At 37.1% G+C, this 11,295-nt stretch overlaps 1 protein-coding gene across 3 annotated transcripts; it reads left to right on the top strand.

Moving 5' to 3' along the window:
* Positions 1-1,420: 1,420 nt before the first annotated feature.
* Positions 1,421-9,119, top strand: LOC107748462 (6-phosphofructo-2-kinase/fructose-2,6-bisphosphatase 3-like). 3 transcript variants are annotated; one of them, XM_016563242.1, is made up of 17 exons: positions 1,421-1,741; positions 3,604-3,732; positions 3,921-4,017; positions 4,125-4,191; positions 4,269-4,343; positions 4,423-4,479; positions 4,605-4,729; positions 4,829-5,036; positions 5,314-5,460; positions 5,544-5,648; positions 5,726-5,855; positions 6,257-6,319; positions 6,402-6,466; positions 6,548-6,727; positions 6,865-6,887; positions 7,515-7,565; positions 8,393-9,119. In XM_016563242.1, exons 1-17 carry the CDS (start codon positions 1,660-1,662, stop codon positions 8,397-8,399), a joined length of 1,611 nt encoding a protein of 536 aa, XP_016418728.1. In that variant the 5' UTR covers positions 1,421-1,659; the 3' UTR covers positions 8,400-9,119. The 3 variants fall into 3 exon arrangements, with proteins under 3 accessions (XP_016418728.1, XP_016418731.1, XP_016418730.1); XM_016563245.1 differs by lacking the exon at positions 7,515-7,565 and having other exon boundaries at positions 1,422-1,741; XM_016563244.1 differs by lacking the exons at positions 6,865-6,887; positions 7,515-7,565 and having other exon boundaries at positions 1,423-1,741.
* The last annotated feature ends 2,176 nt before the right edge of the window (positions 9,120-11,295 follow it).

The raw sequence follows: 11,295 nt of genomic DNA, 5'->3' as shown, positions 1-11,295 counted from the left end.
ATATATATATACAAAAGAAACAAAGAAATAAAAAGAAAAAAGACAAAAAAAACAAAAAACAGGACAAAAACTATATATATATATATATATATATATATCTATATATATATATATAGGCTGTATATCGTAACATTAAATTCAGCGAAGTTGCCTTTTCTATAATGTTCCAAAATGTTGAATTTTCATTAGATTAGAAGTTACTGTTTTACTCAGTATAGCTATTTATATTCAAATTAAACAATGAAATAAAAATTTTCCGTTTAACGATGCGTGTAATAGGCCTATTTTCTGGACAGAAGATGTGAGGTTGGTAGAGTGATGTCACGCCCTCGGTTTTCATCATGTACGTGCAGATGTGAGAGTCACCAAAGCACTCAGCATTGCACTGCAGATCTCAAAACCAACAAAGGCTTACAAAATTATTAAATGCACCTATTCCTTCATTGTTTCACTGTTTTACTCAGTATAGCTATTTATATTCAAATTAAACAATGAAATAAAATGAAAAAAGACAAAATAAACAAAAAACAGGACAAAAACAAAAAAGGGCAAACAAATAAAATAAAAAATAAACACTAAATAGCCTATTGTAGCCTATAGGCTATATATCGTAACGTTAAATTCAGCGAAGTTGCCTTTTCTATAATGTTCCAAAATGTTGAATTTTCATTAGACTAGAAGTTTGAAATATTTCGGAAGAACTTTTTTTTTTTTTAAAGTAATTAATTGATTTGTTTTTAACATTTTTGTTAAAAAAAACCCCCAGTAACAATTTCTTTCAAATCACTGGTTGTGGTAAAAGTTATATAAATTAATTCTTGAAATTACATACACATTTAGTTTCATTTAATTGCCGATTCATCAGTTAAAAAAAATAAATTAACAACCTTTTTACAGATATGGAAATAAAACGATTATCATATTATTTTACATTTACCCTAAGAGTTGACCGTTACATTCATTACTAATTTACTACTTTTATGGCAGGAAATAATCATTTTAAAAACAACAAGCCAGTAATTCAGCAAGCTTGAAGATGCTGGCTATTTTTTCCACGGGTTTATGAAGATTGATGGATTGATGTAGTGACTCCCCGCACGTAGGCATGTGGGGATGCCCACTCGACGCGTGACCTGCATCTTTAATGCTCTTGAGTGCACTGCCTTACAATCCCTTTTATCATTTTGTGCATATAATTAGCATTTAGAAATATAACTAAACATCAAAATAATAATAAATAGTCTATTATTCAAACGCATGGATGTAAAGTGTAAACACCACAGTTGTGGGTTTATTTTTTCATTTTAAGCATGTTTTGCGTTTCCCCGCAAGGTGGCGCGTGTGGACGCTCTTACCGGCAGACACGCCTTCTGTAGCTGCGTCACAGCCTCGTGCTGCCGGCTCCGTATTTAAAGCGCGGATGACGAGGGACTTGATGCGAGAGATTACCGGGAAGCAGAGCGAGCGAGGTGGTCTTCAAAATTATAACGGAGACAAATCGGCGCAAATCTTCAAACGGCTTTTAAAGAAGAAGACTTACAAAGAAGATAATCTTAATTCTTGATTTTTCGTTTGTGTTCGCAAACAGTCTTGGAATTTCCGAAGCCGGTGTGTAACGTGCCGCAGTTTATTTTGCTGACATTTCCCAATCTAAAAGGAATGCCAAGGGAACTAACCCAAAACAGGATCCAAAAAATCTGGATTCCCTCTAAGGATGGCAAACCTTCAATGCCCCGCACATGTAAGTGATTACATATTTACATTTTTATTTCATATTAAAGAATGGTGAGCACATATATTATTATTATTATTAACATTAAAGCGTATTTACATCTGAAGTTTAAGGTGATGGTCATCGGTAGCCATGACTGCAGAATTAAACCCTTTAACATTCTGAAATAGCCGGCTAAAGATTGTAAGAGCGCTGTCTCAGGTGATTCTGTTGTCATGGAAACCCACGCGCATCGCCTTTGTAAAGACTTTCGAACTCGTTGGCACGCTGATGACGCCAAGGCATTGAAGAACACCGAATAGGGATTTGACGGAGAGGTTTTCCAATCATGCTGGGCTCTGATTGGTCGAATTTACCTACAATTGGCGTGAGCGTGATGCCAGTAGAGCAGTGAATCTCAACCTTTTGGCGTACCGGACCCCAGTCCAATTCAGAACCATCCTCAAGGACCCCCAGAACAAAAATGACTCATCTATGTATCATTTGTGTCTTTGTGAGGACCAAATGCAGTCAAGTATAATTCAAGTTAGTTGACTTGTCCAGTATTTGGCCATATCATCAGCTATATTGGATTTTTCTTTCATGGGAACATGTCATGTCAAAATATACAACATTTATACAAAAATACGGACCCCCTGGCCTTACGTAAAGGACCACTAGGGGTCCACGGACCCCTGGTAGAGAAACAATGCAGTAGAGGATGCATAGGAATTACTCATCACAAGCGATGCATTATAATATCTGCTGTGTCCGGGATATCACCCTGCCCCTCATGTTGTTCACTGTGATTATAATGAAGGCATTATTTACTGCAATAAATGATAAATAGCCTATACAGAAGTGCTCATATTTGGTAAGTTAGAAAGGAGTGTCGATGTATGTGTCATGAAAGACAGAACAATTGCAAAAAATAAATCAGCAGACCATAAAACTTTAATCTAAATAAACATATAATTGTAATAATTTATGCAATGATACATTTTATTTGCAGATTTTAATACAGTAAAATAATTGTATCCAGGATAGTATGTTTTTTTTATTGCAGTATTGCAAAATTCAAAATTTCCTCCTCTAAAATAACAATAAGATTCACAATGTCTAACATGTTAATGTCCCAAAAATTTATCATAATTTCCTTTATGCATAAAAATATAAATGTATCAAAATATAATATATAATATAATTTATTATAATATAATATAATTTTTCTTTTAATTTTGGGGTGACATGTTCTCCATAAGATTCTGTCTGGTCATTGTTCGTGGATAGCCAGTAAAAGTCTAATAAGATCATTGTCTGTGTCTGCTGATTGAGCTGAGTTTGAGGTTGTGTGTTTCTGTTGGGGATCTTCTTAAGGATTAACCCTGACTGCGCTGGTTCACATTGCCCATTCACATGGCCACCTGCCAATGGACGTCTGTAATTCATTGAGAAAAACTGCTGTGTACTTTCTCTCTCTCTCTCTCTCTCTGATAGGGATTACTCTAACCGATAAATAACTTGATGAAATAAAAGCTCAATCAGAATATACAAAACTCTGAATCCTAGCCTAATGCACAACTGCATAAATACATATAATTTGTTGGCAATTCCCATGAAAGTTCAGACATGCACAGAAACATGTACTACTTTGAGGATTTATGTGTCTGTGTGTGTACGAGAAAATTAGACTTATCTGCGCCTGACCCGGTTAACGTCTTGCTGCCGGCGGCGTGGAATGTGCATGTGCGTTTAAGTGTAGTAAATGTTTGGTTTTGAAAGTGCATCTGTGCGCACGTGACCTGGCCCATAGCTGGCTGTCTGATTGGCTGGCGGGGAGGAAAATACATAGCAAAATGTGACCAGGTATTTTATTTTATTTTTTATTCCAGCACATGGAGGCCCCCACCTGGCAAACCCCCCAACTGTGATAGTGATGGTAGGGCTTCCTGCTCGGGGCAAAACCTACATTTCAAGGAAACTCACACGCTACCTCAACTGGATTGGTATTCCCACAAAAGGTACAAAATCAAGCATGCATATATATATATATATATATATATTTTACATAAACTACATTATTTAAATATATAAACTACATAATATGATTATTTTTATTTTACTATAATATATTAGCTTTATGAATTTCATCTATACACAATAGTAACATTTTGCAGGAATTCTTAATTGTGAACATGTGTGTTTCTAGTCTTTAACGTTGGCGAGTATCGTCGAGAGGCAGTGAAACACTACAGCACTTACGATTTCTTCAAATCGGACAATGAGGATGCTGTAAAAATCCGACAGTGAGTTGTGTGCCTGAACTACACAATGCCATAATATGAAAATGAATTCTTCTTCAACTCGTTTATGTAGACATATGGAGTAATTAATCTTTTTGTTTTGTCCTCAGGCAATGTGCCTTGGCCGCTCTGAGAGATGTCAAGACTTACCTCACCGAAGAGGAAGGTCAAGTGGCTGTAAGTATCTTCTGTAGATGTATAAACTGCTAGCTAGGCTGAGAAGAGCAGATTCTCACCGCTGTGTCTTTCCACAGGTTTTTGATGCTACAAACACAACCAGAGAGCGGCGAGATATGATTCTGGAGTTTGGTGCAGTAAATGGCTTCAAGGTCAGTTATATTCTCTTGAAGATTGCTTTTGATGACAATTACAGGGATGAAGACCACTAATACAAATGTACTTTTGCAGATTTTCTTCATTGAGTCTGTTTGTGACGACCCAAATGTAATCGCCTGTAATATCTTGGTAAGTTGCATGATTAAGAGTTTCAAACTTTATATATAACGTATATACTTTTTTGCACAATGACTGCTAAATTACTGGCAATAAAGTGTGGAAAACCTCTAAACATTACATTAATGCCTAAACAGGAAGTTAAGGTGTCTAGTCCTGACTATCAAGATTGCAACAAGACGGATGCCATGGAGGACTTTAAGAAAAGAATTGAATGTTACAGAATAAACTATCAGCCACTTGACCCTGACCGATATGACAAGTACGCTAGCAATACACACACACACACACACACTTTCTTCGTCACTGACTTCTCTTTAATATCACAAGATTAACCGCATTTCCTTGTTTCTCCTCTCAGAAATTTGTCCTTCATCAAAGTGATCGACGTGGGTCGCAGATTCCTGGTGAACCGCATTCAAGACCACATCCAGAGTCGGATCGTCTACTACCTGATGAACATCCATGTGCAGCCGCGGTCTATTTATTTGTGTCGCCATGGCGAGAGCCAACACAACCTGCAGGGCCGACTGGGCGGAGACTCTGGACTGTCCACACGTGGACGAAAGGTACTATGCTCATAAATCTTGGAAAAGAATGAAAAGAATGCAGGAGGTTCGACTTGTGAGGTTGGGTAATTACTTTTGAATAGTTCTTGACTCGTCTTAAACTGACTTATACCTTTGCAAGCCGTCATAAACAGGCATGTTGTTGCCAGTAAGCTCAATTTGGTGCCAAGGACGGTATTTGTCAAATTTGAAACGGTGTGCTAGCCAAGAGTACTAAATTACCCATGTGTCCAATTTGTCCAAACTCTCCAGAATAACTAACCGTCCCGCTCTGTAGTTTGCAGGAGCTCTTGCTAAATTTGTAGAAGAGCAGAACTTGAAGGACTTGAAGGTTTGGACAAGCCAGATGCGCCGTAGTATCCAAACCGCCGAGGCCCTCAATGTGCCGTACGAACAGTGGAAAGCCCTGAATGAGATTGATGGCGTAAGTGCATGCTTCTCTGGTTTGTTTTTTTTGCAATGCTACTCCATTTCAATCTCTTTAAGATGTTTGTATGTTGTCTATAGGGTGTGTGTGAGGAGATGACCTATGAAGAAGTGAGGGAGAGGTTTCCAGACGAGTTTGCTCTCAGAGATCAAGACAAATACTACTACCGCTACCCCTCCGGAGAGGTACAAACAGAAGAAATGTCTTACTACGACTAAGTATAAGAAAGTATCCTTAATTAAATGCTTCTGTCTTTCTCCAGTCATATCAGGATTTAGTTCAGCGGGTGGAACCTGTGATCATGGAACTGGAACGACAGGAAAATGTTCTTGTCGTTTGTCACCAGGCTGTGATGCGCTGCCTACTAGCCTACTTCTTGGACAAAAGTGCAGGTGAGATTCTTAAATGAAACTTCATATCATCATTTACTCACCCTCAAGTCATTTTAAACTCTTATGAGTTTCATTCTTTGATGGAAAACAATAGGAGACGTTTAGCAGGATGTCCCATGTTCATTTTCCACACAAATTGAAGAGAAAGTTCCACTTGAGCTCCAAAAATAGTTAATGACTTCTGAAGCCATAAGCTAGTGAGTTTATGTGAGGAACAAACCTCATTGAAACTCAACTGTGTGACCGAGAAGTACATTTTAGCATACTTTAAACAAAAAAAAAAGAGCAGGTAACACTGTTCACTATTACTTAGTAAGTAAATGACCCCTCATCTGCATCCGCACACTTTTCCGTCCTTATTTGCAGTGCAATCATACTAACCTTTAATTTCCTGTCTGCAGATGAGATGCCGTACCTTAAGTGTCCACTCCACACAGTACTGAAGCTGACCCCAGTGGCTTATGGTAAGTTTATTATCTCTGATAATATCTAATCTGAATCATTTTGTGTAACACAAACTAATTGTGTGTTGTTGTTTTTTTAAAGGGTGCAAAGTTGAATCCATCTCTCTGAATGTGGAGGCAGTGAACACGCATAGAGACAGACCAGAGGTAAGCACAAGCGCATACACGGTACGCACAAACGCTGTACCATTTCAGCTTCTAATCGCTTGTTCTATCTTCTCTCTCTAGGAGTTGAAGAGAGGCCAGAGCACTCTGATCAGGAGAAACAGCGTGACCCCTCTCACCAGCCCTGAACCCAATAAGAAGCCCCGCATCGAGGGTCTGGATGACACGATCGTCAGAGAGGTGACGCCCACCCAACTGACCCTGTGTTCAACTTCACACACCACTCTCGCACTGTCCACACAGGTGAGCCACAGATACCGTATCATATCTCCACTCCATAACCCTGTAGTGATATACTAATCATTTCATGCTTCGCCTTTTCACATTCTCTTTCTGTTTCCTTCCATTTATCCTTCCTCATTCCACTTTATGTACTACAGCACTGGCTTAGTGAAGCTGGTCTGTAAGTATTTCCTATTTCTGTTTCTTCCTTATCTTCTTCAAATAATTGTACCCGGCATGACCATCACATCCTTATCGGATTTTAATTCAACAAGAAAATGTTTCTCATATCTTTTGGTTGTTGACGTCCAATCAAACTCAAATTCTATCTTGGTGTGTATCTGTCACTTGGTGATTTATTAAAACTAACCAATCAGATGTCTTCATAATTATGATGTCACATCGATGAGCTCATTAACATAAAAGCATTTACATAACATTACTTATTAAGTATTTTGTAACTTGACCTGCCCTGGTGAATGTTATTGTGAACCATGCCCGTACATAAAGTTTAGCCAATCATGACAACCTTATTTGCATATAGAAGTCTTAAAGGTACAGCAGCAAGCTTGTTTGTTTTAGAGAAAGGGTAGAAAACGGTCATGTAAAACAAAATTACAACGGATTAAATGTTATAATTTTACAATATGGGCCCTTTAAAGGTGGTATTATTGGAGATATAATCAAGCACTGTAGTGACACTACACTTTATGTTCGTATCTTCATTTTATATCTAGATAGCCACTTTTCTCATTTGTTCTGTAAATGGTCACTGTCTGTCTCTCGCTCATTTTTTACATGCTTAAAGACGTACTTTTTTACATTACCTACAAGTGGTGTCAGTGCTGCTCTTTCAGAGGTAACGGTCGTAGAAACTAATGTGGTAGAGTAGCTAAATAGTATAGCAAACGGTCAATAATGGGACGTTTCAGGGTTCGGGGCAGAATTTGCAGACTGCAAACATTTTCTATAGTGATTTTAGGATAAAATCGAATCGATTTAAATCTTGTTAAATGGAGGTAAAATTAAACTTTTGGGCCCTGTTTACACCTGGTATTAACATCTCGTATTTACAGTTTTATTTAGTGCTTACTAGCTACCTGAAACGGATGCTAATAACTAGAGGTCGACCGATTCATCGGTTTTGCCGATTAATCGGCACCAATAGTTGATTGGCGGAACTATCGGTTATAGGCAAAAATCAATGCCGATAGTTTTCCGGGTTGCGTCCGTTGCTGGAGTGGCCGAGAAGGGTCCGCTGCCATTATAAATACCCCTACAAGCCACTTTTGTGTTCTTCTGTGCTACCTCTGTACAAATTAAGTTTAATACTGATTTCATTTGATTAGTAACTTACGTATCGGCCAGTGTGGTCCAACCTAGCTATCGGTATCGGTAAAATCCACTATCGGTCGACCTCTACTAATAACAGAATACCGGGTGTAAACATGGTTATTATTAGTTGAAAACGTTTTAGCCAAATTATACAATAAGTACACCAGCAAAGCATGCGGAATCTGTAGTGTTTGCGTTCATTCCCGTTTTGAGTGCAGATTCCATGTAGATTTAAACAATAACAATCATAACGGTTTTGTGTTATGCTAATTGCTGTGAGCTAGCAGCTAGCTTGTTGAGTAGACCGACTGTTCAGTAATTAACCAAACGATCTACATTCTTTTTGCACAGAACCTGAAGAAATGCTCCATAGAGTGCCATGAACCCCCTCAGCTCTGCCTGTGAGATTTTAAGGCTGTATTGCTTTACTCAGCGCGGAAGAGTTTCCTGCCAAGCTGCTTCCTCTTTTCCTCCCAGAGATGGTGTGTGTGTGTGTCCAGCTCCCAAAAATGGACAGTTGAGTGCAGCTGTGGGTTTTTCTATTCGTCCTTCATGAACTTGTAATTAATGTGCGTATCGTGTGGTTTGTGCTAGTATGGAGTTTAGTGATTTCTATGTGTGTTTTTTGGGTATGAAGGGAAACTCGGAGCCCAGTGGCAGGGATTGTTGTCAACCACCCCCACAGTTTTGGACACTATTCCCAGTTTACGTAACGGGATACTACTTATGTATATGTTTTTATTTTGGTCTCAGCCAGTTTTTTTAACACTGATGTTAAGAATATGCCCTGAACTTTGAAGGACGATGCTAAAACAGACCAAAGATCACCCGGGCTGATTCATGGCTTTTCTACACTCACTTTCAAACATATGCTGCAAATAATAAATTGCACATTTAGATCATTTGCATTTATTTGTCTTAATTTCTGAGGGCAATAATGAATCTTACCATTTGTAATGCTGCTGGCAGTTTTGAAAGCTGTTTAAAAGTTCTCATGTTGTCCACTGCGGTTTCAGATGATTTGTGTTATGGATATGGATTTGTTTTTTGTGTGTTTTTATGACCTGATGACAAGGTCGATGCGCAAGGTTATAAAAACAGGGTGTTTTATGTGTGTTTGGATGGGACAAAGTGAAGCAGTGTTTATATTTGTTGTTTATATTGAATGTATTTTATGGCGTGACTGATATCAGATACATTTTTATACTGTTCATTTATTAATTCGCTAGAGGGCCTAGTGCTTGAGCTATCAGGCCAGAGCTGCTTTTTTACATTCTAATATGAGAATTATATAGAAAAATCAAAATAACATTTGGATTTAATTGTACTTTTATCAGTTTCAGTTTTGTTAGCATGCCACAGCCTGAAGAGATTTAACTAGTATTTTGATATTGTATGTACAGATTTACTCTTGTAAACCAAATGTTTACAATTAGAATTTTTACGAGATTTTGTAGGAATTGAGTTAAATTTGAACACTTCAAATCTTCTGTTTATCACACGACTAATTACAATGTTGTATATTGGCTCTTAACGGTAATTCATTCGTTTGCTTCTGATACTTGAACCTCATTTTGTAATATCTTTCCTTTTTTTGTTAAAATAATATTTATTTATTTGTACTAGACGTACTAGTCTAATAATGGCCTCGTTCTGAAGAAAGTGAATCATTTATATGCATTTACTGAATCAATAAACCGTCTAAAAGAGGATTTGTGGGTGTTTATTTGTTTTCACAGAGCTGCATTTCCTTTTCTTGCAATTTATCCATAAATGGTCAAATATAGGGCGAGCGTTTCCCATCCTACTGAGCATCCTGCAGCTTTCGGTCAGTTTGCTGTTTTTATTTAGTCACGCAGCATTATCACTCCTCATCCATTTCACCCGCAACCACATCCGCCTCATTTCTAATGAGCTCTATCTGTGTTTTATGGCCCTCTGTACTCTTTGCTTTGCTTACATGTTGGAACAGATATTAACTATTGCCTTCAGTGGAAAATTGTTGTATAACCAGTCAAACCTTTCATTTAGCATTCAAATGATTGTGAAATGATGCAATTTACATGAAATGCTAGTCACATTGCATCCGTCACATGCCAACAGTTCCCTGCAACAGGAGAGCAATATGTTTTAAAAATGTTTAAATCTTTGTATATATTTATTTATCTGTGTGTGCGCGCACATTTTTTACATTAAAAAAATATTAATTTTACTCCATTTAAAACTCAAAATATGCTTTTATTGCCTACATTAAAAAAAAACTTTCAGAAAAAAAGTCTTTCAACCCTGTTATGAAATTTTCCTCCTTTTAAATAAATGTTTTTATAAGCAACCTAAAGAAAAATTAAAATGTGATAGCTTTGTGGATAGAATATGCAGTTGAATCATTCATATTTTTCACACACTATTATTTATTTATTCTGAGTTGAATTACTGAAATAAATGAACTTTTCCACGACATTCTAATTTATTGAGATGCACCTGTATATGAAGAGTTTATGTGCAGATAACGGCGTTATCTGTTTTTGCAAATGAACTCTTTATATATATATATACATATACATATATTTGACTGTTTATTTGTTCTTATATTTTAATTATAATAATAATAATTTAATGCTTCAATAAATAAAATATTTTTCTACTATAGCATTTTCAGAGAAATTGCAAAAAAAAAAAAAAAAAGTTTCTGTACTTTAATTTCAGCTATGTTATGTTGTGAGATTTTCCTCCTTTTAAATAAATGGTGTCATCTTTCAGCCATCGTAATTACTGGAGCAACGTCATTGATTTTTGATCACGTGGTTCATGCAGAGGTACAGTTCTCTCTATTTCAGTAAATGTCAGTAATAATCATCTTCAAGCTCAATTTTGAAAAAATGGGACATTTTTAAATATGATACCTTGCGATCAGCGCAAACCTTTTCAAACTAAATGATCTAAAATCCTAAAATAGAATATTTAATTATACCCCTTCATTTAAAATGACCATGTAGTAAATAACAGTGTGGTTCAGGAGTGTTATCAGCGAGCTCTAATGGTTATTTATAGCTCAATGTTGAGTGTGAGCTTCAGGCTAAAGGGAATGCGGGACACACATCGGCCCACTGCAATCAGATCAGCGTGAAGTCAATCAGGCCATCGATGTTACAGCTTATCACATGAGATGAACCCAACGCCCCCAGTTATTCATGTGCAGATGGATACAGTTGGCTTGGCTAATCCTGCACGGTATGGAAATTGTCCCACCAGCT

This window comes from Sinocyclocheilus rhinocerous, unplaced genomic scaffold, assembly GCF_001515625.1.
Source record: "Sinocyclocheilus rhinocerous isolate Xijiao unplaced genomic scaffold, SAMN03320098_v1.1 scaffold78, whole genome shotgun sequence".
Taxonomy (NCBI): domain Eukaryota; kingdom Metazoa; phylum Chordata; class Actinopteri; order Cypriniformes; family Cyprinidae; genus Sinocyclocheilus; species Sinocyclocheilus rhinocerous.
Note: the sequence above shows the minus strand (reverse complement) of the source record. Positions and strands in the feature narration are given on the sequence as shown.

Excerpts from the sequence above, each read along its gene's own strand:
- LOC107748462 (XM_016563242.1), top strand. The coding sequence starts at position 1,660 with ATGCCAAGGGAACTAACCCAAAACAGGATCCAAAAAATCTGGATTCCC. Across the intron at positions 6,728-6,864 it reads CTCTCGCACTGTCCACACAG|CACTGGCTTAGTGAAGCTGG; the intron begins GTGAGCCACAGA and ends TATGTACTACAG. Across the intron at positions 6,888-7,514 it reads TGGCTTAGTGAAGCTGGTCT|ACGTACTTTTTTACATTACC; the intron begins GTAAGTATTTCC and ends ACATGCTTAAAG.